At 41.7% G+C, this 27,550-nt stretch overlaps 1 protein-coding gene across 4 annotated transcripts in view; it reads left to right on the forward strand.

Annotated features, from left to right (window-relative positions):
• The first annotated feature begins 225 nt into the window (after positions 1–225).
• The window catches only part of PAPOLG (poly(A) polymerase gamma), a 49,283-nt gene continuing 21,958 nt past the window's right edge, over positions 226–27,550 (forward strand). For 2 of the 4 annotated variants that reach the window (XR_010086629.1, XM_063443746.1), the window contains exons 1-19: positions 226–490; positions 3,000–3,158; positions 4,311–4,377; positions 6,167–6,248; positions 6,328–6,437; positions 12,332–12,385; positions 12,505–12,616; positions 20,748–20,837; positions 20,930–21,068; positions 21,183–21,255; positions 21,358–21,478; positions 22,519–22,603; positions 23,438–23,491; positions 24,500–24,607; positions 25,230–25,339; positions 26,184–26,305; positions 26,474–26,649; positions 26,767–26,876; positions 26,978–27,204. Coding sequence is in view for 3 of the 4 variants with exons in the window: in XM_063443746.1 (XP_063299816.1) it covers positions 474–490; positions 3,000–3,158; positions 4,311–4,377; positions 6,167–6,248; positions 6,328–6,437; positions 12,332–12,385; positions 12,505–12,616; positions 20,748–20,837; positions 20,930–21,068; positions 21,183–21,255; positions 21,358–21,478; positions 22,519–22,603; positions 23,438–23,491; positions 24,500–24,607; positions 25,230–25,339; positions 26,184–26,305; positions 26,474–26,649; positions 26,767–26,876; positions 26,978–27,204 (2,016 nt within the window). In the remaining variant the exon portion in view is untranslated. The remainder of the gene's footprint in view (positions 491–2,999; positions 3,159–4,310; positions 4,378–6,166; positions 6,249–6,327; positions 6,438–12,331; positions 12,386–12,504; positions 12,617–20,747; positions 20,838–20,929; positions 21,069–21,182; positions 21,256–21,357; positions 21,479–22,518; positions 22,604–23,437; positions 23,492–24,499; positions 24,608–25,229; positions 25,340–26,183; positions 26,306–26,473; positions 26,650–26,766; positions 26,877–26,977; positions 27,205–27,550) is intronic. The other 2 variants (XM_063443747.1, XM_063443749.1) reach the window with 1 other exon arrangement.

Below are 27,550 nucleotides of genomic sequence, written 5' to 3' on the forward strand. Positions count from 1 at the left end.
GTAAATAACCTTGCCAAACAGAAGTTTCTATTGAGTAGATTCCAGCACAAAGGTGGTAGTTTAATAGACTATTTTTAGTCTAAATGTTCCAGTTTTTCTTGTACAATACAGAACACCACAGTTCACTGTTTAGTAAACAAGCCCCATGGTGTCCTCACTGACTGTAGACGGCGCGGTAACTCCGCATTAGCACCACTAGGTGGCGCTGCGGCACCGGTTGAAGTCTTGTTTTGAGCTGCTTTTTCCTGTCCGGGCCGCGGTGCGTGTCGGGAGCCGTGAGGATCTACCGGTGTTGGTGGAGGCGCTGGCCGCCATGTTGGGCGCTTTGTGTAGTTATAAATAAGGAGCGGCTGGCTGGCCGGCTGCATGTATTGAATGGTCGCTTGGACGCTGTAGCTCGTGGGTGCTGAGCGTTTTGGGAGTAATTCGTTTCTTGGCCCTGTTTTATGAGAACTGAGCGGATCCAGTGAGCCATGCGAGAGATGTTTCCGTGAGTCTGTCTGTCTGTCCGTCCTGGGGCCAGCACCATAACCACTGTCATGGGACCACACTTATAGAGCAGTTTAAATATATATACACAATTAACAAGATGCAGGTCTTAGGACATAATAATGCACGTGCATACTTCTCTCAGCGATAGTGTGTAATGGTAAAGGTAAATTCCCATTTTCAGAGAGAAACTAGAAATTGGCTACATTATACCCTGGAAGCCATGGGGGATGTCTATGTTGTGAGTTTTCTCTATTCGAACGTGCACACTGACCAGCTGTGTCCAGGGTTCCAAATTCCATGGAATGTAACATATGAGAACATGCAAGTTATGCTGTGGTTGCATCCTATCCATTTCATGGCACTGTTTTGGCAGAAGGTGTATTATTTCAGTGACTTCAAAGAGAAGTCAACCTCTGTTAATTTTAGTACAGTTACTGTATTAACTATATATATATATAGTCTCTAGCAAAGTTCTCACTTAACTTCATTTTGTGTTTTGAGACTGTGGCAGTGTTTATTGCTGACTAGCACACTGCTGTCTGCCAACTTTAAGATATGACCCTGTGGTTAGATTTTTCAAGGCTGTTTCTGTGTTTTTGCAGGGGTGTAGACAGACTTGTTTAGGTGGGGGAGTAAGTACATTGAGTACTTACAAGTTAAAAAGACTGTTCAAAGACCTTAAAAGGAAGTGCAAATATTCTGGGCACTTGGCCTATGTGCAGTCCTTTCTCGCCCTCTGGAGTTTTTTGACCTGTTCTAAAGCTTCATCTCGTAATGATCAAGTAGGTTCCTTTGTTTACTTGAACTAGTGAGAAGTGTTAGAATAATTCAGAGAAAAGCTTAGTGTTTAATGGACCAAATTCTATCGCTGCACATATAAAAGAAATGGGAAATACTTAAGATGAAATCATCAATATTTGAATTTAACTTTGTGTTCTTTGGAGGGTTAAAACTTACATTACATAAAATCCAATAATAACATACACCCTTTAAAACCCACTTGAAGTTATTATGGCCTAGTATGTAGACTTCCCTGATGTCTTAATTTATTTGTGTCTATCTTGAAGGCCTAATAAGATCGCAACAGTGGCAGAAGTGGAATAACACAAAGTTGTCAGTTTTTGCAAATAGTATAACCTCAAAGACCTAGTTTAAAAAAAACGATTAAATGTACCAAAGTAAAAATGTTTTCCTTGTTGAAACCAACATTAAAATTGATGTGTGTTTTGGTTACACACAGTGTATAAAGTGTTCTCTAATATCTCAGCAGTTAATTTAAATGGCAAGACCTTATTGCAACTGTTGCTTGGGAATTTATTTTTAAGCAGTACACTGCGCTAGTTTCAGGACTATTTGGTGGCAGGCCAAACTATTTGTTGTATTCAAGCCTTCCAAAAGTTCATACTGGACAGCGCCATGGGTGGTGCAAGCATTTCTTTAAAAAAAAAAAAAAAAATCTACTTGTCCAAAAACTGAAGTGGTAGCCCAATTTACTTGTCCGTCATAACAAAGAAAATATTTTCATGTTAGGGCCCGTCCTAAAACATACATGATTTGTTTGGTATTTAGTCAACACCCCTGTATTTCTCATTCTCTGCATCCGATAATATGCATAGATGGTGCTGGAAGTGTAACGTGTGTGTGTGTGTGTGCTGCTGGCTGTATGTGATGGGTTTGTGTGCTCTGTGATTTTTGCCACCTCCTGCTCAGCTTTTTGCAGCGAAGGGGCTCTAATTCCTGGTGGTCCTGTATCCCTGGTAGTTTAGTGGGGATTAAACTCCTGTCAGTCTAGTTGGGAGCATGTGTTCTGCACATCTGATGGTTGTAATCCCTCCCTCGCAGTCCCAGCGCGCAGTGATTCAGAAAACAATCTGGAAATACTGATGGCTGTGCACTGGCTCATTAGTGGAGCACCGGGACCATGAGAGGCAATGATTTACTGTGGTCTATCCCCACTAGAGGTGCTCATAACACACTCCTTTCCCTGGCCTCAATAGCAGACTTGCAGCTTCCCTGCAGCAGGGTTAAAGGAAGAAAAAAAAAAAGCATACCTGGTGTCTGGAACTAAATGTCCCAGCTGTCGGGTGACTGGTATTCCACCTGCCTGTAGCATGTGTTAAAACATCATAGAGCTCTAACTTTTTATAGGCAACAAGAGTTCAAATGAGCACAAAAGGTAGGTGCTTATAGGTGTCTTTCAAATGGAGCAGGTTTGAAAGAGGCCTAAATAGTGGCATTGGCCAACTAGAAACGTTCAACTGTTAAAGAACTAAAATTCTGCTTTGCTAGCATTTGATAGTTGGCAGGCTGCTTCTTGGCTAGTCCTGTGTTAAGTTACAGGGAAGACATTGCAACTTGTATGCAACGGTCTAGTGGCTTTCTCTTTTAGACCCATTATGGAAGTTCCAATGACACTAAAAGCTCAAAATGTATTCTATGATGTTTTGTTTATTCTTTAGAGATGCTAAAAAAGTAGTTTCATTTTATTTATTTGTTTTGTTAAACAGGAGCTCTGTGCTGGATGTCCAGCCCCTGAAGCAGTATGGCATCACTTCAGCAATTAGTTGTGCTGGTCCCAAAGAAATTGATCATATCTACACGCAGAAGTTGATCGAAGCAATGAGGCCTTTTGGTGTATTCGAAGATGGTGAAGAGCTCAGACACAGGTTGGTGGCTTTTCCTTGTACATGTCCCATTCTCAAATTTTATTGACTTCATTTAAAATTAGTTAGCTGATCATAAACACAAATGTTGAGTGATGGCTGCTGCGGGTTAAGGGGACTTGTCATGCCCCCAACACTTATGCTCATTAGATTGAGTATATGATTCTATCTATAATTGTGCTAGCAAGTGTATCGATAAGGACGAAAACCTATTCATAAATAGGTTTTTCTCCCAGCTGTCATTCAAAACACCGACTAGTTGTTGGTTACTTTGAACTGCCTGTATTTTTGTTCTATTGAGATCTGTGTAGGATGCTTACGAGTTTTTGTTTGCTCCCTTAAAGGTTATTTTGATTAGGGATCGACCGATTAGTACAGTACTTAACAAGCCACCGGACCACCAGGGAATACTATATCCCCCCTCCCTGGTAAGAAGCAGAGGGGGGGGGGGGGGGACTAAAAAAAAAACACCATTGAAATATTTAAAAAAATAAAATAATTAACATAAAAAAAATGCCCCATCCCCATTTTACACAAATTACATCGCTACACACGCGCGCTGCATGCACGCACGCTGCGCTGCACACACGCACAGCTCCCACTACATGTGGCATGTATATTTTGTGCATTTACCTTTAGGATTAGTTTATTTTTTCAAAATGGTAAATGTACAGAATATCGGCAAGTTATCGGCTATCGGCCTGAAAGTTCACAGATGATCGGTATCTGCTCTAAAAAATCAATATCGGTCAAACCCTAATTTTGATTTTAGACTTCAATGCATGTTATCTAGTGTTTGCATTGATTCGTGTCTTCCTCAAGCCTAATTATAGTAGTAAACATTCAGTTCTGAAATCTTCCCATGTCCATCTTCATTAAGTTTAAAAAGAGGCTCTATATAGATATATTGTACAACATTGTAGTTTGTTTCTATATTCAATAAATCTAGCTCTATATCATTACTCTGCACCAATTATGTATTTAATTGTTCCTCTGATCTGTAGTAAGACCTCACCAACCACAGATGCATTTAAGCTATATTAATTAAATATCCCTTTCTCTGTCTTAAACTCTATGAAGACACCTAGATCTTTCTCAAAAAAGAAACTGACCTTTTGCTTTTATTTTTTGTCCCCCTCTCTCCCCCCCATTCAGGATGGTTGTTTTGGGCAAATTAAATGATCTGGTCAAAGAATGGATTGCTGATCTTGGGGAAAGCAAGGTAAGTCGCAACTTTAACTGTAAAGGCCTTGACGTGATAACTAGCCATTCATATGTAGAATGTGTATTTCCCCAAAATGTAGGAAACTCCCCTTGCTCAGTTTAATGCCAAATAATGGAATCTGACTAAGTGTATAGTAAATTTATAAACTTTATTAAATAGTTTTTAAAGTTTAGTTTTTTTTTCTCTTTATATTGATTTGTATATTTGTTTAACCCCTTTCCGACTTCGGACGTGCACGGTACGTCCGACAAAAAACGCTAGATAATGACCGCGGACGTACCCTGCACGTCTGCGGCTAGAATGACCCGGGTACTCGCCTGGATCGGCGATCCGCATGTTTTTAAACAAAAACTGCACTTTCACTGGTGATATCGTCATAAGTTTTACTGTTTTGAAAAACTCATGTGTTCAGTGACGTCTCCCGAGTATAACAGTTCTCCCATGTACTGTATGGTAGCCCAGGAATAAGAACTATCCCCATGATGGCATACCATTTTGTGGTATGTCCAGTTTTTTTTCTAGTAGCCACATAGTCACAAACACTGGCCAAAGTTAGCATTTATATTCGTTTTTTTTGCATTTTTCACACACAAATATAAATGCTAATTTTGGCCAGTGTTTGTGACTAAGTGGCTATTACATAAGATTGAACTTACCCCATTTTGAACACCCTGGGCTGTCTACTTTTTCAAATGGTATGTCATGGCTAGGTTACTCGTTTATAGTAAATTATGATATGATGAAAATGGTATCTTTAGAAAGATGGTAAGAGGAAAACTACAGCTAAACACAAACACTGCAGAAATGTAAAACCAGCACTGGTCCCAAAAGGTAAGAAAATTGAAAAGCAGTCTGGTCACTAAGGTGTTAAAAGTAAAATAACAGGACAAACCAAGGGTTTAAACATTTAATAAATAGCCGCAACAGTCCTGCCAAGGTTCTCTCTTCTTGGCTAGAATAATGGTTATTATTCACAGTAGGTTGGTAGTTGTGCTTTAAGTGGTTAGATATGCAAAACAAAAACAGTCCAATGGTGGAGTATATCTAGATATTGTGGACTGGAATTAATGTGAAGAGCCACTTGCTTTTTAATTGAGCTCCAAACCAGCTCTAGGGTGTTGAGTTTGAGCAGAACTATCCCCATCTTAGGGTATATGCACATCTTCTTATGACAGTATAGATCCTCAGTAATACAGTCACATTATATTGTTAGTACATCATGCAAACTTGGATAGTAATGTTTGTATAAAGTAAAGCACTCGCATGTTTCAGAGCCCCAAGTGGCTCTAATAGAATAGTGTGAAGTGGTACAGTCCAGACTCTAGGAAAGCATTCAGCCAAGTGTAGTCAGCGGTATTATGTGAAACAAAAATAGAAATATTGTGCACTTACATATTTCTAAAAAAAAAACTATGGTACTGCTCAGAAAGTTGATAACTTGTTAAAAAAAAAATGTATTCACAACATAAATAAGGATATTCACTCTTAGTTCCTACAGTTTGTGTACATATCTAGATTTTGCCTCGTAACCACCGAACTCACAACAGGAAGTAGCTTTGCCATTCAAAACTTGTTAAGCAGTTGCCATGATAAACAAATATGTTCTAAGATTTTTTTCCTGTAAGAAGAAAATGAACGGCATTAATAATTAAATATATTCTAAAATAAAAAAAAATTCCAAAGTAATAGGGATGATGGTGGTATGGTGTTTTAAATGTTCCTCTAAGCACACTGCATAGCACAATGAACATGTCTAATAAACCTCCATTTACTCTTATTTTCTCAGAGTCTTCCTCCTGTTGTCATATCTGCTGTCGGTGGTAAAATCTTTACCTTTGGTTCCTACCGGCTTGGGGTACATACAAAAGGTTTGCAGTCTTCCTTTGTATTGTGTGCTTTGTTCATTGAAATTGCATTCATTGACAGTATTTTTTTTCTTCTCTAAAGGGGCTGATATTGATGCCCTCTGTGTTTCTCCACGACATGTTGACCGTGCAGATTTTTTCCAATCATTTGTTGAGAAGTTGAAGCATGTGGATGGAGTAAAAAATCTGAGGGTAAGTTTGTTTTCCGTTTGGCTTTTTAAAATTCCAAACAAAGTGAAAAAGCGTGTTCGTGCTACTTTGTGGGAATATCACAATTTGCTTAGTGGGAGGGAGCTTTTTTCCTTCAAGCTCCTTCTCTCGTCTTCATAAATTAAATATGGGAATCAAATGAGAATAACTCACTTGAAACAAAGCAAACCTCTTGTGCGGTTAAACAAGTTTGAAATTTCTAAAACTGTTACAATTGTTCGCTTAATAGAACATTCTATAATTACCACCCCCTATGTCAGTTTGTTGGTGCAATTAGGGCTGTGGAGATATGGCCAGTTGCTCCCAGTGCGAGTCTCCACTCTTTAGTCACCAAGGGCCTTGCGTGGTCCAATCTAATGCTCCTCATAGAGAAGCCTCTGATTGGACCGTTTCACTGGCTCATAGTGCATTTGCATGTTCTGAACTGGGGAGGGTATTTTTTTTTTATATATATTTTTTAAAAGCGGTCATCGAATGGGGGAGTGGAGAGCAAGCTGCCTCGTGCGTGCTGACAGGTGTAAAAAAATAAAAATAACTGCAATTTTACTCACCGTGAATTCCTTTTTCCTTAATATGGTGGCAGTACAATAGGGATGTACTCTTCCCTTAGGGCAAGCATCTGAAAGAAATAATTAACATAAAAAGTTCCTCCCCTTACCAGGTATAACAGACCCTGCAGCCTTAGGACCTCAGTACGTATCAAGAACACCCCCGTGGAACCACAAAAACTTCAGAAAACTTTTTATTAATTGGATAAAGGGAGGGTGTGCTGTACTGCCACCATATTAAGGAAAAAGGAATTTACGGTGAGTAAAATTGCAGCTTTTCCTGGCATATGGTGGCAGTATAATAGGGATATATCGGGATCCCAGAGTAAGGGCGGGAATTTAGGCCATAACAGCTTGTAACACCCTGTGCCTGAAATCCGCGTCAGAGGCAGAGAATACGTCTAGCCTGTAATGTTTCACAAAGGTGTTGAAAGAAGACCAGGAAGCCGCTTTACATATCTCTTCCGGAGATGCACATGCTTTTTCGGCCCAAGACGTAGCCATAGCTCTAGTGGAATGTGCTTTCAAGGAAGCAGGTATACAAAGGTTCGATGAAGAATAAGCCAACTTTATCACCTCTACCAGCCATCTTGCCAAAGTGGCTTTGGATGCCACTTGACCTTTGAATTTTCCAAAACATTTTACGAAAAGATGATCCGTCTTCCTATATGCAGAGGAGAGTTCTAAGTAGATTTTAAGCGACCTCCCTACATCCAGTATGTTCCAATCAAACTCCCAATCAGGCTTAGCCGGACCAATGAGGGAGGGCAGACAAATAGGTTGGTTGATAACTTTGGAGGAGATGACTTTCGGAAGAAAGGAAGGTTTAGGGAACATAACCACTTTATCCGGATAAAACGTAGTAAAGTCAGGCGAGGAGGACAGTGCCTGTAGTTCCCCAACTCTCTTAGCTGAAGTAAATGCTACCAAAAACACGGATTTTAGGGACACATTCTTTAAAGAGGCCTTTTCTAAAGGCTCAAATGGCTGAGAACACAGAAATTTTAAAACTAAGGACAAATCCCAAGAGGGAAACCGGATCTTAATAGGAGGCTTTAAAAGCCTAACTGCTTTAAAAAAACCTCCTAATGAGAGGATTAGAAGCCCAATTTTTCACCAAAAAATGACAAAGCAGAAACTTGGACCTTGAGGGTAGAAAGACTATAAAACCCTGTTCAAGACCATCTTGGAAAAAATGAAGGATTGTGTCAGCAGACGGATGGGATCTAATGCAATCTTTAGCAATACACCCTTGAAGAAATCTTGTCCAAATCTTCAAGTATATAGAAGAGGTAGAGCTCCTGGTGGAATTTAAAAGCAATTGAAACCTCTTTCTTAATACCCTTATGATGCAGAATCAGCCTTGCAGCAGCCAAGCTGTCAATTTGAACATCTTCAACACTCCCACTGGGACCTCCGCGTTTTCCAGGAGATCTGGCGTAACCGGAAGAGTCCAGTACTCTAAAGTCATATTCTTAAAAACCGAGAACCAGCTGCGATTTGGCCAGTACGGCAGTATGGCCAGGAGACGTGTCTGATCTGATGCAATTTTTTGCAGAATTCTCGGGATTAAGCTTACCGGGGGGAAGATTGTACGCAAGGGGAAATCCCACCGGATTGAAAGACCATCTATTACCAGAGGCCTGTCCACCTTGAAGAAGGAGGCAAACAAACTCACTTTTGCATTGGATCTTCTTGCCATAAGATCTATAACTGGAAGACTGAATCTCTCCACCAGCTGAGCAAAAACGACTTGATTGAGAGACCACTCGTTCTGGGACCATTTTGATCTGCTCAAATCGTCTGCAATCATGTTGTCTACACCACGAATGTGAACTGCTGAAATGTCAGCCAGATGGTACTGAGCCCAAGACATGATCCGTGAGCAAAGGAGAAACAATTTTTTTACTTTTGTACTGCCTTGTTTGTTCAGGTAGAACACAGTAGTCTGATTGTCCGACTGGATCTTTACAGCTTTCCCCAAAATGAAAACTTTGAACTGTTGAAGGTCGTAGAAGACTGCTAGCATTTCTCTGAAATTTGAAGATTCCTTTGTTTTGTCTTTTGACCAAACACCCTGTCTTAAGTGATATCCTAGGTGAGCTCCCCAACCTGTGTTTGAGGCGTCTGTTGAAATTACTACCCAAGATTTTAGACGAAAGGACCGGCCTTTTGTAAGGAATTTTTTCCTCCAGCCACCAAGAGATTCTCTCTTTTGTATGATCTGATATACACATGATTGCATCTAAGTCTTCTTCCTTTTTTAACCACTGCGCAAGGATCTCCCATTGTAAGGGCCTTGTTTCCGCTCTGGCCCATTTTACTGCTGGAATTGTAGAGGTCAGATGACCCAAAACTTGCATGGCTTTTCTTACGGAACATTCAGATACTCGAAGTAGTTTTATCAAATTTTTTCTTTTTCTTCTTCTTGCTTGAAAGATGAATTGACAGAGTGTCTGACTTGATCAAAAAACCTAAAAACAGGATGGACTTTGAAGGGGTGAGGTGTGACTTTTCTAGATTTATAATCCAACCATGTTCTTCCAGGACTTTTATAGTGTAGGTCACATCTGATTTCAGCGTGGTTCTTGAATCTGCTTTTATCCACCAGTCGTCCAAATAGGGCACGATTGTGATACCTTGTAGCCTTAAGAGTGCTGTGATAGGCGTGAGGACCTTTGTAAAAATCCTGGGTGCCGAGGCTAGCCCGAACGGGAGAGCTTTGAACTGGAAATGATGGATGCTTTTCCCTTTCTTTATAGCAAACCTGAGGTATCTTCTTGAGTTCACATCCATAGGAACATGCAGATAGGCATCCTTCAGATCCAAGGTGGCCATAAAATCTCCTTTTCGAATGATATGTGTGACCGACTCTATTTTCTCCATTCTGAAATGTTGATAAGGAACGAGTTTGTTTAGGGATTTTAAATCTAAGATTTTGCGAAAAGACAAGTCTGGTTTTGGAACAAGGAACAAACTGGAGTATACCCCTTGATAAACTTGGGAATTTGGAACCTTTTCTATAACACCCTTTCTTAGAAGGGAAACAGTGGTGGAAAAAAGGGCTTGGCTTTTTAATTTTGACCGGTAGGAGGAGACAAGGAAAGTTGACCTTGGAGAATCCAAGAAGTCTATTCGGTAACCTTTTTGGACTAGATTCAAAACCCATGGATTTGTAGTCTGCAACCTTCCGCCCACTCTGATGGCGTCAGAAACGTGTTTCTGTCAGTTTTATCTTTTTGTGTGTCAAACTTCGGATTTCTCGTTTGTCTTGAAAACCCCTCCGATGCCTAAATTGGAAATTTCTGTACCTGGGCTTCCAGGAATACTTTCTGTCTTGAGGCAAGGCCTTTTTAGTGTCCGACATCTGTCGGACTAACTCTTCTAGGGGAGAACCAAACCACTTTTTCTTCTCCAAGGGAAGTTCACATAATGCAGATTTTGAAGCAGTGTCTGCTGCCCAGGCCTGAAGCCACAGTGCCATTCGGGTTACTGACGACAAACCCATGACACGAGCTGAAAGTTTAATCACCTCCGTAACAATATCCATAAGGTACTCATTGGACAACCTCAAATCTTGGAATAGGAGGGACAGGCCTTTGTCCTGGGTATCACCCAGACATTCTTCCAAGTTATTCAACCAAAGATTCTGAGCTGTCGCCACTGAAGCCCCGGCTAATGCAGCTTTAGCCTGAAAACCTGCTGCCTGAGAGGCCCTTCTGCTGGAAGTTTCAGCTCTTTTATCCATAGGGTCTTTCAGACCCGAAATTTCCCCAATAGGCAAGGTAGTTTTTTTAGACAATTGAGCAACTTGTACATCAACTACCGGTAAATCATCCAATTTATCTTCCTCCTGTATTTTAACAATACTTTTAAAATGACTAAAGGCCCTTTTTTCTGGGTTCTTCCATTCCCTGGAAATTAAATCCAGCATATTTTGTTGGATTGGAAGAGCTTTATTCCTGGTTTTAACTACTGTCTGATCAGAAAGGACCATAGACACCTCTTAAATAAATTTCCTCAGCTCGTCACGAGGAAACCCCACCTCATTATCAGAACAGTCGCTAGAGGATTCTGAATCCGAAAAGGAACATTCCCCTGAAGAGAGTTCTGAGCCCGATGGTGTCCTCTTCCTTTTAGCTCTCTGCTTAGTAGCTTTACCTGGAGAAGTGTGAGCTGTTTCTTTAAAAGACTCAAAGGTCTGGGCTAGATTATCCTGAAACCAAGACAAAAAAGACTTCATTTCTTGTTGCTTGGATTTTTCTAGCGATAATGAGGAGCAAATATTACAGATTTTCCTCTTAAATCCATCAGGCAAAGGAGGGGAGCATTCACTACAACAGAGATGTTTAGACTTGGAACTAGCTTTTTTTGAAGCAGGAGTAGGAACCTTGTCTCTATCCATATTGTCAGTAGAAACAGGGCTAGACAAATCTGTAATACATAAAATTTAAACAATATTTGTATTCGAAAAATAATTTAAATACCTAGAGAGTTTTAAAGAACAGAAACCAGCAGGATCCTACCTCTAAAACCTCTGACCCGTGTTGGGGGGGCTGGTGACACGGGAGATCTTCACTGCCCAGCAACCATGCTGACAGAAAGATCTGCACAGCATATATAGGCAGATCGTTTCAAATCTGGCGCCATTTCCGGGGAGTTCAGCCCGCGCATGTGCGATTGCGCGGTTGGAACGCAAAACCACCCGGGCGTGCGTTCCACCGCTGTGCGCATGCTCCTCCGACGGACAGGGATTCGCTGCCCTAATGGACCGCCTCCTTGCGTAGCCGGTGACCTCACGCGGCATAAAAGCAGGCTTTCATACCTGCCTCTGTAACTGCAGTATGTTCCATGGCCACTCAGCGCTTCACCCGGGAGGCTATCAGGCCGAATCCCCCTGGCAGCAACCCATGTGCCTCACCAATCTCTCCAACTTCCAGATGCCGTCCGTTCCTGTTGGAACAAGAAAGAGAACTGAGGTCCTAAGGCTGCAGGGTCTCTTATACCTGGTAAGGGGAGGAACTTTTTATCTTTAATTATTTCTTTCAGATGCTTGCCCTAAGGGAAGAGTACATCCCTATTGTACTGCCACCATATGCCAGGAAAAAAATATATATATATTATATATATATTATATAATTTGCACAGGATTGACAATTGGAAGTCCGAAATATAAAGTTCCAGGCTTCCAAAGTCACATGTGCTGGTGGGGTGTTTATATTGATTGTTGATACATATTGTTCTTTTTAAATCAAATGTATGTGGAAAGCATAGTTTGTGGGGGATTTTTGTTTTAAACTTTTTTTCTTTTTTCCTCTCTTCTTGTAGGCTGTGGAAGATGCCTATGTACCAGTTATAAAGTTTGAGTTCCTGAATATTGAGGTATAGTTTATAGCATGATTACTCAAAATTCTGTGGGTTGTTGTTTTTTTTTTGTGCTATGGAAATGTCACAATTGTATATCTCTAAAGTTGTGCTTCTTTTCCCTCCCTTTATTCAAGATTGATCTGGTTTTTGCCCGACTGCCCTTGCAGTGTATTCCAGATAATTTGGATTTACGAGATGATTCACGCCTGAGGAATTTGGACATTCGATGTATAAGAAGTTTAAATGGTACGTACAGTGAATTGTGCAACAATTGACTATCTGCAGCTGTTAGCTTAGTATATTGGAAGAGTTCAAAATGATTCAATTTGTGTGGCATGAAGAAGAAATTCACAATTCACTTTATCAAAAAAAATAAAAAATTGAAACACTGAAGTAAAATACATTATTTCAGTCACTTGCCGTTACCTGCAGATATGTAGCTTCTAAGGGGAATTCGGAGATGAACATGTTTTTATGTTTAAATAAACACTTCCAGTCCCCATGGCGTTCCCTGCCAGAGCACTGCCATGTAAGTGGTCTTTGGTTTGGAGCAGTATTACCTTGATTACTCGTATAATTGCAATGTGAATACCATGCAAAGCAGTGATTATGTCAGGTATGAGCTTTGCCTGTCCAAGGACAAATTAAATGGTTGTGCTAATGGAGAGAACACAGGGACATTTCTTTATTATGCTTTCACTTGCTTTTTCAATGCATAATTGAAGCATGGAGTCAGCTACCGCCCGTTGTCACAGCAAGTACAATGTTTTTTTGTCCCACTTTGCACATTTTATTCCACATCTACCTTCATTCACATTTCTCAACTATTTACTACTTTTTTTTTCCCCCACAACATTTCTCTGATTCATAATAGTTTAGTATTTGCAGGCTCTACAATGTTTGTTGAAAATGGCATTTTTTTTTTTTTTTTTATCATTCTTTATTTTTGCATTGACAGACAGTACAGCTCTCAAACCGTATTGGGGCTTGTACATTGGTACATTGGTACATTTTACATTATACAGTGGTATTTCAGTAATACAGAAAAAAGACAATAGTTTTGTTAAACATACAGTTGCAATTCGGGCGCTACTTTTTGCGTTGTTGTCTGAAGCCGCCGTCCATCAATGTTTTTCCAATTTTTGTCAACCTAAAAAACTTCAAAACTTGGAAACACCCTAATTGGTGTTTTCCTTTAGATAACACTAAGGTTGTAAACTTGATACCATAACCTGTCATTCTATTCGTCTGGTAGTTATTTTTATCTCTCCTCCCCGCCCGCCCGCGCTCCCCCGAGTGGGTCTTTGCTTTTTTTTATTTTTTTTGCGTGGGCCGTTTACATGCCGACTGTTCGTTGTTTAATCTTGTACCCGTTTTTACTATCGATGGTTGGGTCCTTGTGCCTTACCGCTGTCCCCACTTACATCTACCCCTTTTCGTGGCTGTGTGTCCTCCTTTTGTATAGCGTGATAATGTTCTATAATTTTGCTCTTGTGAGCTCTCCTGTTCCTGGATTGTCATATGACCCTTGATTTGCGTGTTGTACGCTCTCTAGAGTGACGTTTTTGTTATCTCCCCCCATCCCCCTATTTTTTTTATTTATTTATTAATTTTTTTTGTTTATTTTTTTTTTTGGGTGGGTATTGTATCCCTCCTTTGTGAGTGAAAATCAGAGAGAGAGGAGGGTGAGGTTAAAATAGGTATCTGGGAAGGGTGGGGTGGCAACATGCCCAAGGGGTGGGGGTGGGGGACTCGCTGGGCGCGCCCTTAGCCTGTGTGTGTATCAGTGAGTACCTCCTCGGTTGGCTGTCTTGTCTCATGGTGTGCGCGCCATTCTTTCTAGGTATTCCTCCCACGGTTGCCACACCTTTGAGAAGGTGCCCATGGTGTTCCGTACCTGCGCTGTTAGTTTGTCCATGAGAAAGTTGTCCTGTATTTTGTGGGTGACTTTGCTCATAGGTGGGATGTCTGGGCTGAGCCATTGTTGTGTCAGTGCTCTTCTGGCTGCTAATGTTAGTTTGTTAACTAGCTTTTGTTCCTTTGTCGTGAGGTCGTCTTGTGGTTTGGCTAGTAAGAATGTCCAGGGGTCCTTGTGTATTGGTCTTTCCAGGACTGCTGTCATTAATGACTCTATTTCCAACCAGAATCACTCTACTTTGGGACACGTCCACCACATGTGGATATATGATCCTCTCTCCCCGCATCCCCTCCAGCATATATCTGTAGTGGTTTTCCCCATTTTATATAGTTTGGCTGGGGTGGCGTACCACCTCAGGAGGGTTTTATATGCCTGTTCCTGCAGTGTTACGCATATGGAGACTTTGGCAGCCGCCTCCCATATTTCCCTCCAGTCCTCCCCTTCTAATGTTTGGTGTAAATCTTTCTCCCATTGGGTGATATATGTGAGGGGTTCTGCGTTCCTCTCCAGAGCGCTGAGTTGTGCATAGAGCCCGGTGATCAGGCCTGTACGGGTGGTTTCCGTCATGCATAATCTTTCAAAACTAGTCATTGGGGCCTTGGCTGCCTTTTACCCTAGACTGGTTAGCGAAGTCCCGTAATTGTATGTATCTAAAAAAGTCTCTAGTCTGTAGTGGCCCTGCCTGTTTTAGTTCGTCGAAGGTTTTGAATGTGTCTCCGTCGTATAGGTGATAGTATCTCTGCAGGCCTGTGTATTCTAGTCCTTTGAAGTCCCTCGCCCGCATACCCGGCGTGAATGCCCTATTTCTCAGATATGGGGTGAGAGGTGAGGGCAGTCTGGTTAGAGCGTATTTTTGAGCATTAGTGTCCCATATTTTAATGGAGTTGAGTATAGCTGGGCAGTCTGTGAGTACGGGTGGTCTGTCTGCTTTTGGTACCCAGATCCAATATTGGGGAAGGTCCCTTCCCATCACTAGGGATTCCAGGTCTGCCCATCTGCGTCTTTCTGGGGGTGAGTGCCATTCTATTATTTGGGCCAACTGTGATGACAGGTAATACAGGTGAAGATTGGGGAGTCCCAGTCCCCCTAGTCCCTTTGGCCGGTAGAGTACGTGTCGGGCTATCCTATGTCTTTTGCGTGCCCAGATAAATTGGTCTATGTGGGTTTGTAGGGGTTGGAGGTCCCCTTTCGTGACTTTCGTGGGCAATGCCTGGAAGAGGAACAACATCCTCGGTAATAAATTCATTTTAATTGCGTGAAGGCGACCTATCCAGGAGATCGGCTTCTCATGCCATTTTTCTAAGTCTTTTATTAGTGTTTTAATCATTGGTGTGTAATTCTCCGCATATAGTCGTGAGACCTCTTTTGTGAGTCTGATCCCCAGGTATTTTATATGTTGGTGGTTCAGTCTTATATGTGCCGTCCTCCCTATCAGCGCCGCGTCCTCCGCCGTCAACCCCAGTGGCATGGCTTCTGATTTTTCCATGTTTATTTTTTAGCCCGCTACTTGGGCGAACTCCTCTAGCAGTCTGATGAGGCTCGGGAGGGAGTTCTCCACATCCGTGAGTGTGAGCAGGACGTCATCTGCATACGCAGATACTTTATACTGCTCTGTTGCTATTGTTAATCCCTTTATGCTTGGATGTTCCCTTATCTTGTAGAGGAGGTGTTCTAGGGCTAGTATGAAGAGGAGCGGCGAGAGAGGGCAGCCCTGCCTCGTGTCGTTACCTAACCTGAATGGTTGTGGGGTCGCTCCTGGGATGATTATTTGGGCTTGTGGGTTATTGTACAGTGCTCTGATCGCTGTGATGTAGTTTTCTGGTAGGCCTATGTGACGTAGTAGGGCAAATAGGTAGTACCATTGGATCCTGTCGAACGCCTTCTCCGCGTCCAGCGATAGGACTAGAGAAGGCGTCAGAGTTTTTCCGGCCCACCAGATCAGGTCCACTGCACGTCTAGTGTTCTCATATAGTTGCCTAGTTGGCACAAAGCCCACCTGGTCTGCATGGACCAACCTGGGCAGAATGTGGCCCAACCTGGTGGCTAAGATCTTGGTGTAGATTTTGGAGTCTACGTTGATCAGGGAGATGGGGCGGTAATTGTTCACCTTCGTTTCGTCCCGTCCCGGCTTCGGGATAAGCACTACGTTTGCCGTGGCAATTTCATCGTTGGGGCTTCCCCCCTCCCCCCACTCCTGGTACATGGCTGTCATGTGAGGTACTAGTTCTGTTCGCAGTGCCTTATAGTAGGCCCCGTCGAACCCATCCGGTCCCGGTCTTATTACCCTCTATCATCCCTATGGCCCTCTCAACTTCTTTTACCGTTATAGGTGCTTCTAGGTCTATGAGATCTTCCCTAGTTGGCTTAGGTAGTTTTACGCTGTCTAGGAATGTTGCGACTGCCTCTACATGTTCCCTGCAGGTTTCATCTTTCTCTGGGGAATGGTTGTATAAGTTCCTTAGGAAATTGGTGAATTCCTCGGCTATGCCCTGTGGGGAAGTGAGGGATTGGCCCCGTGCATTGGTTATGGCTGTGATGTTTGTGTTTTTGTTTGGGTCTTAGGGCTCTAGCTAGTAACGTGTCCATTTTGTTGGACTTTTCGTAAAAGAGTCTTCTCGATCGGGTGATATCTCTGCTCACCTCTTCCATGAGGAGACTCTTCAGTGCGTGTCTGATGTTTTGTATCTCGTCTAGTGTGGGCTGTGTCGGATTCTGTTTGTGTTGCATTTCCACTTTACGTAGGGCCTTTTGTAGTTCTGTTAACTTTTCCATTTTTTGTTTTTTGTTACGTGTCGCTATTTTTATCAGGGTTCCCCTTAGGACGGCCTTATGGGCTGCCCATGTCATAGTGGGGGATATTCCTTCTGTGGTGTTTAATTCAAAGTAATTGTTCACTTCTGTCTTAAGTAGCTCTAGGGTTTCTTGGTCTTTAAGGAGAGAGTTGTTGAGCCTCCACCTCCATGGTGTCCTAGGCCCCGGAGTTTGTAGGGTCAGGGAAAGGTCCGCGTGGTCTGACCAAGATATCATATTTATGGCGGCCAATTTGACCCATCTCATACCTTGTTGATTCGTAAGGAATACGTCTATTCTGGAGTAAGTGGAGTGTACTGCTGAATAGTGGGTATAATCTATCGTGCCTGGATGTTGCAACCGCCAGGGGTCCAATAGCCCTGTGTTTTGTAGAAATCTATTTAGTAAGCGGTCCTGACCCCCCCTGCCCTGTGATCTGGGTTGACCTGGTTTGCCACTGCGGTCGACCGTGGGACACGGCGCTGCGTTCAGAACCCCCCCAGGATCAGTATGCCCCCTGTTAGTGAGGTTGTGAGTTTTTCCAGGGTTGTCCAGAAGTGGACGTCAGGGATGTTGGGGGCATAGACATTTATTAGGTGGTATGTGGTGGCGTTGATCGTCCCCGTGAGTATTATATACCTTCCGTCCGTGTCTCTGTGTATGGATTGAATTACCAGTGGGCATCTTTTGTGGATGACTATTTCTACCCCCCTCGTTTTACGGAGCGTGCGGGCCGCGTATGCTTTCGTGTAAATGTGGTCTGTGATTTGTATCTTAGAGGTCCTAGGGAGGTGAGTTTCTTGTATGAACGCTATGTCTGCCTTCTTGCCAAGTTAATTCCCTGAGTAAGAGTCTGCGTTTGTTTGGTACGTTAAGGCTATTGACGTTCAGTGATGTGATTTTAAGTTCCATGTGTCAGTGTGGATGATGTGCTGGTGTACCTTGAGCGTCTGTGCGTAGTTGATGCGTGTTGCGGTGTGTCCGCCTCGTTGTCGCGCGCTGCCCGGCGGTCCCCCCAGGGTGGTCGTCGAATGTGCCTTGTCTCAGCGGACTTGCGGGCGAGGGTGGGGAAGGAGAGAAAGCAGGTCATGAAAACAGACAATGATATCCTTGTAACATAACCAAAAGAACAATTAACCCAACTTGGTGGAGGATGTCCCTCCGTGATCCGTGTACCTATCGGATCTGAGATCCCGGTCTTACCTCTCGCCAGGTCGATCGGGGGTGGCCACTCGCCGCGTCGAGATATTGTCTCAAACGGGGCGGGTGTACAGCCTTCGAGCACCCCTGCAAGGCTCTAAACTTGTGTCCAGCTTTTCTTAGGTGTCTGCGACATGGGGTATAGTGTTCACCAGCTCCTGCGAGCCGGTCTGCTGATCCTTATATACCCTTACTGCGGGAGGGGGTGTGTATGACCCTCTGCCTATCCCATGGTGTTCCCTTCGTGTCTTAGGCATCTGAGGGCTTTCAGTGTATGATTAGCCTGTCTGGTGTGAGGGGAGCAAGATAGCAACACACGGGGGCAGGACACTAGCCCAATAAGGTCCTCTCTGATTAGTTCCTCTGCAGAGACACAGAGCCTCCCTGCCGTGAGACTATGGCCCTTGGTTTTGTCTAATCCGTGTCTCTTTTTCCTTTCCCTGTATCCCAAGGGAACCCCCGCCCCAGCCAGGCATCTCCCCACGTATGTGTGGGCTGGCTTTTGTTAACCGCATGAGGGTTGCTGAGTTGCGCTTCCCTCTCAAGGCTGGGTAGTTTTCCTTTTCCCTTTTTTTTTTTTTTTATATATTTTTTTTTTTTTTTTTAAATGTTGTATTTTTGTTTTTGTTTTTTATGCGGTCACCTCCCGTTTGGCCATCCCCCCGTCCCCCTCCATTTGTGTGATCACCCTCATCCTCCCCCCCTCCCGTTTTTTATCAGACCCCACGTCCCCTCTGTCCCCTATAACAGTTCAGTGTTTAACTATAACCACAGTGTCCCTTCTATGTGATCTTTGTGTGTATCAACTTGCGTGTTACAGCGTTCAGTTTGCTCGTCCCTCCGGTGCGGATCGCCGTCCTCGTTGCCTATGCCGGTCTTGCTCTGTGTTCCAGCCATTCCCTGGGGAGCAGATCAAGCTCCCTGGGGCCTCTCGTTGGTAAGGCCAGGTCTCTTGGTACCTCGATACCCAGCTCTTGGAGGACTCCTTTGGGGTCCATGGATGGTGTCAGCACTGTAGGTCTTGGGCCGTTAAAGATGAGCATCTTAAAGGGGAAGCCCCATGCGAAGCGCAGGCCTTTGGCTCTGAGGTCAGCTATGGGTTTCCATTCTCTTCGTCTTGCGAGGGTAGTTGGAGCGATGTCTTGGTATATCTGCAGCGCCGTACCTTTATACATGTATTGCTGGATCCTACTTTGCTTGAGAATTGCTTCTTTTGTTGAAAAAAAATGCCACCTGATTATGATATCTCTGAGAGGGCTGTTTTGCGGTCCCTTAGCGCGCAGCGCCCTGTGTATTCTGTCAATGTGCCACAGCTGTTCTGGTATCTGCGGCAGACTGGCACGGAAAATTCCCACCATTAGTTTCTCCAAGTCGCCATCCCTGACCTCCTCTGGGAGCCCTCTTATGCGCATATTGTTGCGCCGTGTTCGGTTTGCGCTGTCTTCCAGCTCCATTTCCAGTTCAGCTACCCTGGTGAGCAGTGCATTGGTGGCAGTGGTATTCTCATTATGTGCTGCTACTACATCTTCAAGTCTGCTCTCCAAGGCCTCCGTGCGTATGCCTATGGCCTGGATTTCAGCTTTCACCTCCCTGGCTGACCTGTCAATCTCCCCTGCCAGGTACCCCTTTACCTCTTCAAGAGATTGCAGGATGGCGTTCTGGGGGTCCTCTGTGTGCCCAAACCATGAGGCTGTCGGTGTGGCCGGTGAGCCAGGAGTGGAGGTGCTCGTCGGGCTTTCCGCGCCATTTGCACCACGTGGCGCGGGCTTAATGGCGCCGAGCATGTCTGCCACAGAGGGATTGCCGCCTCTCTGCTTTTTCCCCGCCGCCTTCCTTTGGGACATGTTGCGCCGGAGGCACTATGTGCTTGCCGATACCGGCGGTATGTGTAGGGGTATTTTCCGTTGGAAATAGCTTGTTGCCGGGCGGATTACTGAGCCCCTGGTGCGGAGCTCCGGAGTCAGGCTGCCATCACTCTCGGAGTCCAAGCCACGCCCCCCGAAAATGGCATTTTTGTTTGATGAAATCTGTGTGGGGAGGCTTCTTGGGGTGTCTATAAGGGAGACTTTCCCTACACCTCCTCCTGCTTATCTTTAAGGAAGGAGAATTCTTTCCTCTGGTGATCTGACTGGCTGTGATGCTTCCTGGTAGTCCAGTGGATGCAGCTTTTTGGACTGCACGTTTGTTGCGTCATTGTAGTTACCTGACAATGCATTATAAACGCAGATGCCTCCATCTAATGGTTGTGCTGGCTCTACCAGAAGTGTACCTTTAATGTTTAAAATCTGGGCGATTTTCTGTCTAGTGTAGTTTGTCGTTTTTAAATAGATTAGGAATTTACATCCATTTTGAGATGGAATTAATTTGTATCAAATCTTTCTTATTTTGCTTGGCTTTTTATGGAATCCTTTAGCGTGTAGTTTATGCATGTTTTACTGAAAGATTATTATTTTATTTTTTTTCTAATAGGTTGCAGGGTCACAGATGAAATTCTCCATTTAGTACCAAATACAGAGAACTTCAGACTTACCCTAAGAGCAGTCAAACTGTGGGCAAAAAGTAAGTGTGGATATATCTCCCTGTTCACATTTTTCCCCCTTAAACATGCGCGATAAAGCCTTCCTCATTTATCCTTTATCACTCTTTTACAGGGCGTGGTATTTACTCTAATATGTTGGGGTTTCTTGGAGGAGTTTCCTGGGCCATGTTGGTTGCTCGGACATGTCAGCTGTACCCAAATGCAGTGGCAGCAACTCTTGTACACAAGTTCTTCCTTGTTTTTTCAAAGTGGTACGTGAAAATGCAGGTTTCCATTTAAACAAATGTTTCGTTTTGAGCATACATTTTCTGGTTTGATTCATTCATAGATTCTATAATTTTTTTTAATTTTAATTTCTCTTTTAGGGAATGGCCAAAACCTGTCTTATTAAAACAGCCGGAAGATAGTAATCTGAATTTACCAGTTTGGGACCCAAGAGTATGTGACAAATGATGCATTTTAAAAAATATATATTTATTTGGTAATGTTTTTTTGTATTTTTTAATTGTTTGAATCATAAATTTATTCTTCTACTTTAAGGTCAACCCAGCTGACCGTTATCACTTAATGCCTATAATAACCCCAGCGTATCCTCAGCAAAACTCTACATACAACGCATCCATCTCAACACGCACCGTTATGATGGAGGAGTTTAAACAAGGTAAGTCCAACATTCTTTTGGAAGGCAGATTTTGAAGGGGAAGCAAGTACTTAAGTTTTTTTTTTAATTATTATCATTTTATGTTTTACATTTATTGGGTTCTTCACCAAACTGAGAATTCAAGGTGAATTTAATGTTAAGGTTAAAATTATCACTCAAGTGAATAACCATGATAATTGACAGATACCAAATGCAATTTGTTGAGCGCATGAATCAAAATTAAAAGCCTGATGTTTAAGGCAGTATTATATCAAGGCTCAACATTTCCATTGGAAATTTAGCCCACCCTAGTATACCCCTGTTGTCATGTGATGGGAAATGTTGCGCTTTTATAGTTTTAGAAATGATATAATCTGTAAATAAAGCATCCTTTTCAAAGTCACAAACCAGTGTGTGAATGAGAATCGTGCTACTTATCCCTGGTCTTCTTTTTTAAAGTATTCTTCCAATTGTGTAGCTAATTATATACCTGGGTTAATCTTCGACTGGCACTTGCATATCCCTCCCCACTCTCTCACACACTTTTATTCAACAGCTAGGTCTCGTGTAGGTCTCGTGTAGGGAGGTGTGTTTACACTCCAACACAAACCTGGAGGAAGCCGACATGTTTGTAGTATACCTTTACACAATAGTTTTTTTTTTGTCATTACTCTCAGAGAAACTAGTATGCATGGGTAAGACTATTTTATATCCTATAGAGATGAGTGAAGTGCTTGTACATATGCTGGACCCAACTTTATTCCATTAGCATTTTAGTAAGTAGAAGGGGACCACTGCCTCATACATTTACTCTGTATTTTAGACACTTGGTTAATCAGGTTTATTGTGCCTTTTTGGGGGGGGAGGGTTGCCTTCTTGGCTTTATCAATGGCCTCATAATGGGTCGGGTATTGCTATGTTAAAAAAATTTAAATCACTTTAACCGTTTAATGTGCAAATGCATTATGGCTTGTTAGTGTTTAGAAGAGTGTATCTTCAGAGGATGAATGACATGAAAAATGTATTTTAATGTGTTGTCGTCTTTCATATTTACTTTAAAGGTCTTTTAGTTACTGATGAAATTCTGCGTGGAAAGGCAGACTGGTCAAAGCTGTTTGAACCCCCAAACTTTTTCCAGAAGTACAAGTACGATATGTATCTTTATCATTGAAAAAACATTTTTTTTTTTTGTCTGTAAATTGTTTGGTTTGGAATCTAAAGTGTTGAATTGTGTATTGCAGAATTGAGGAAAGAAATCTCCAAAATCAACTATGGTTCTAGTTTAGCTAATTTGGCCTAAAACTGACGCAATCAGCCACCATGATAGAATGCAGACTAACCTGTTGAAGAGGTGTCTGATAGTTGTGGAGACCATTGATCCATAATGTTTCCCCTCAATCTGTTTTCTTTCTTTTCTTCTATGTTCTGCATCAGTACTTAAAGGGGGAAGTGTCCCTTATCTGATGTTTACACGTCTTAACATAAGATCACCTATAGCTTGTGTTAACGTTTTCCATTGCAGTTAATTAAATGTTTAACAAATGGCGACATAACCCAGTTTAGATGCAGCAGTCACCAAAATTCTTGCAAATGAAGAGGGGGAAATAGAAATTATATTTTTCTATATGCTTATTGCCAGGTGCAAAGGATAGAGCTTATAACCACGATTGACAAGGAGCTAAGATTGAGGTACCCAGTTGCAAGATAAAGTGTAGATTTCTGCATTACATTTTATTTTTCACTACTCACAAAAGCATATTTGGAAAATATGGAGATATGTAAACGTTAATATAAAAAGTTCCCCTTTAAGGAATTAATTTATCAACCTATCGATTTATTTCTATTCAGTTTTTACAATCATATTTTGTATTGAAAAATCCAACTAAATCACACTGAAAATTCTACTATTTTAAAAATGTGCTCTAAACAATCTTTGCAATTTCTTAATTTTATTTTTTTTCTCTCTCCTGTTTATTTTAGACATTATATTGTCTTAACTGCTAGTGCATCCACTGAAGAGCATCATCTTGAATGGTAAGTTTGTCTATGAATTTTGAAAGTTATTTTCTTATCTAATTTTTGTAGTGGATTTACATGACGTCAATTTATAGGATAAATTAGTGACTTTATTTGTGTATTTTCCCATCAATGTGAGACTAAGCACACATATGAATCATAAACACACGTTAAGATAATGCTTTTGAAAACACATAAAATGCAGCTTCACTTAAAAACATTGAAAAGCGCCTCATTGCTATGTTGCACATGATTTCTCAATGTATTTTTTTTTCCCTTCCTTAAATGTATGTTAGAAATACAAAAGTGTGTTTCTGCAATTATAGTATAAATTTTCCTATTGATTGGCAGGCACCCCACCCATGTGCATTGCAAAATATTATTTTACTAACCCATTCCTTTTTGTGTAACGTCATCCTGCACTTGAGGCTCAAGGATGAATGTCCAATCCAATTCTTATCGTAGAGTAGCACTGGGGACCCTAGGTGCATGTTTGACACAATCTGCAAATTATTCTGTTGTCTTAGAGAATCTTTAAATGTAATTATTCTCTATAATAAACAGCACTGTATGTCACAGTATTCCTGGGTATGACCACTGAGAAGTAACAGTCCCCTGTCTCCTATCCATGGGACTTGGAGGTATGGCTTGAAGCCGCACTGCCAAGCCTTCAAATTATGAAAATATAGGAATTTGAAGGTTAGGAAAGGCGGAACTTCTTTCAGTACTAAAACAACTTGTTACATGACGTTGTTATAGTGCGTTCAATGTCTATTTAAATGAGCTAAAGGGTTTGGGTGAGAAATCAACCATCTAATCTGCCACATTAAGCATATTCTAGTGTGTTTTTATTTTTTTTTGCAAGGGGCTCTCTAAGCTCCAGAAACACTGCACAGCTCATTGTAGTTGTTATGGTACTAGGAGTCCTGAGGCTATCAGAGAATGATATATCTTGTATTTTAAAACTGAAAGGGCCAAGGCTACACACACTGCACAAACTTGACGCTATGTTTCTGTTTTGTTTAGGGTTGGTTTGGTGGAATCGAAAATCCGTGTACTGGTTGGGAACTTGGAAAGAAATGAGTATATTACTCTTGCACATGTAAACCCACAATCCTTTCCAGCGAATAATGAGTAAGTACAACCCGTGCATTAAATCAAATTTAGATTTTTTTTTTGTTTCCTGGTTTTTAAAATATCTATAATGCCTAGGATTGTCATCATCTCTTGTGCTAAATAGAAGTAACTCCCAACCTCTGTTCTACAGCTTGGGATATCTTGACCGTTTTTTCTTACAAGAAATATTTGTAATCAGTACATTTAAACTGACATTTAATGAATAGTTTGTTTTGCTTATTTACAATCTGTACTTTTAAGTTGAAATAGGTCGATACAAGCAATATAAAAGGCAAAAAGTGAACAAGTTAGACATTACCAGCATATTCCAATGCAATATAGTAAAAAAAAAAAAGGACAGAGGTTTAACACACATGGTAAATACTCCAGAATCATTAGCAAGTCGTTAAGTACACATGTAGGTTTTGTTACCTTATTGTTCATCCCATGTTTCATTCCTTTTATATTGCCTTTTGTCTGATACTTCACAGTTAGCACATCACAAAGTCTCCCTAAACTTAGGAAGTTCTGAAGGGTCAAGCTGATTAGACAAATGCTTCTCATTTGTTTAAAATGTTGCAAAGATTTGTAGAAATGCATATTTCCATGTGATCTATTTAAAAAATGTTTTCTATTTCAGCAATGAATATATATCCATGTGGTTCCTTGGGATTATTTTTAAAAAGGTGGAGAACGCTGAAAGTGTTAATATAGATTTAACACACGATATTCAGTTATTTACTGACACTGGTAAGCTCTTTCCACGCTATACATGAACACATATACTGGTATTTTTAATTGGATTTTGTTACAGTAGCAAAGCGCTAAACCATAAATCTGGTATGATTTTGTTTCAGGGCTCATATATTAGCAGGTGTAGCCATTCACCACAATAGTGCTCATAGTTTGAAGTATACATCTATACAAAAGATACATATGAAAAGTAATTTGAGTTCAGAATTTACTGCAGTCACAATTTAGCTCTTGTTTTTTAATTTAGGAGTAATCCAGAACAAGTGTAACTAGGTTATCTTTAGCTTTTATAATTTTACTGGTCAAGCAACTGTGAATGCCTTTGTCCCTTGCTTGCTGGACTTTAACTGGCCCGAACATCCACACCACTAAATCGCCCACCTTTAACGTCTTACCTGTCTTCACACACACACACACAAAGTGAGAAACTTCCATACCCACCTCCAAAATTATTCCATACATAGGAATAACGCCCATCAGATTATGTTTTAGGACATTGTCCTAAATGGTTGCACAAGAAAAAATACCAACATGAGTACACATGTTGGTATTCAACATTTTTATAGAGAGTTTATTTGCTTTAAACTTCCTCTTTTGGAATTTTCCAAAGCCTGTTTCCCTGGTTGTATTTATTTACCTTTATACTAACCTGTGTACCTTCTCCCTTGCATTTTGGTGCAAGCACCGCTCTACAGGACAGAGCGTTGTCACATACTCTGTATTATTTTAACTGATTATACTGAACCATGGGGATTTATTGAATAGCACGTCTGTTCTCAAGGGCAGAGACCATTTTGGAGGTCTAACTATTGTCATGGTCTAGCAAATGTTTCTATTGCAGTATATAGGCAGGCAAATAATATAAACATGCTGAAGAAGGGAATGAAGATCGAAGCAACCCATGTTAAGAAGAAGCAGCTCCACTATTACCTTCCTGCAGAAATGCTCCAAAAGAGAAAAAAGGTACTTAATCATTGCCATAAACGGGCCAGGTTTTCTGGACATGGCTTGAGTACAAGTGACTTTGATTAACCTGTGCTCTCTTCAGAAAATTCACAAAACCTCGCCCGTTGGACAAATAAGAATAAATTTGACTAGTTTGTATTTACCAACGTGAAATCTCTCTTGTAGCAAAGTATTCCAGATATCAGCAGGTCGACTTCTGGATTATTGTCTAAAAGGTCATCTTTGGATGGAAATTACTTGGACAGTTCTAGAGACACTGACACTGGGACACCTTGTGATTCCCCTTCCTCGTGTAACAATGTTTCCAAATCTTCTAGTCCCCCTGTACCAGAAGCACGGAGGTAGATATTCAGCAAATATCCATGTTTGTAAAGTTCCACTAAGTCTGTGTAAATAACGGACTATGCTTTTGTATTTGATGTCCTACATCTATGCTAACTCATAATATTTTACTTTAGGAGAGCTATGGCAGAGAACATATCTTCAGGTCTGTTCCAAAGTAACCATAAGCCAGCAGACATGCCCTCACAGATTGCTCAAGGATTGTCAATTCCTGGTATTGGATTAAGTAAGTGTTTGAGTGAGTAATGTTCGATTCTCAAACTTTTATGTTCAGTGTTTTATTTATATTTTTACAAACTTTAAATATTTTCTTCCTTTATTGTTCAGTGTCTGATTCTGCTGCAACAAATAATCCTGAAGTCCAATCTGGTTGCACCATTCCAACAGTAGTAGGGTTAAATGTTATTCCACGTCTTCCATCTCCTCCCAGACATTCTCAGGGTCAGACTCTCCAGAATGACTCAACAAGCCTTAGCCCAAAAAGTGCTGCTGCCAAAAGGGCTCATCCACCTACTTTGGAAGAGTCTCCCAAAAGGGTAAAAGACACTGAAAAGGTGTGTATGCTTAGTCTTAAGAATCGTCAGTGGTATTGTATAAGTCATGAAGGGTGTAAATATAGTTCTGAAGGCTTTCACTGCTCTCTGGCCTGACAGTTTCTACACATTGTTTACAAGGATACTATATGGTTAATGAAGAGGTGTGGTGTGCAGGGTTAACTCCTCCTCTAGTGGCGGTCTACTAGACAGCCACAAGAGGGCACTTCCTGGTTTCTAGCACAGGAAACCTGTGCTAGAGCGTCGCTGGACGTCCTCACGTTGTGTGAGGACCTCCAGCGTCGCTAATTTTCCCATAGGAAAGCATTTAAATGCATTTTCAATGCTTTCCTATGGGGAGCGCTAA

Source organism: Pelobates fuscus, chromosome 2 (genome assembly GCF_036172605.1).
Source record: "Pelobates fuscus isolate aPelFus1 chromosome 2, aPelFus1.pri, whole genome shotgun sequence".
Taxonomy (NCBI): Eukaryota; Metazoa; Chordata; class Amphibia; order Anura; family Pelobatidae; genus Pelobates; species Pelobates fuscus.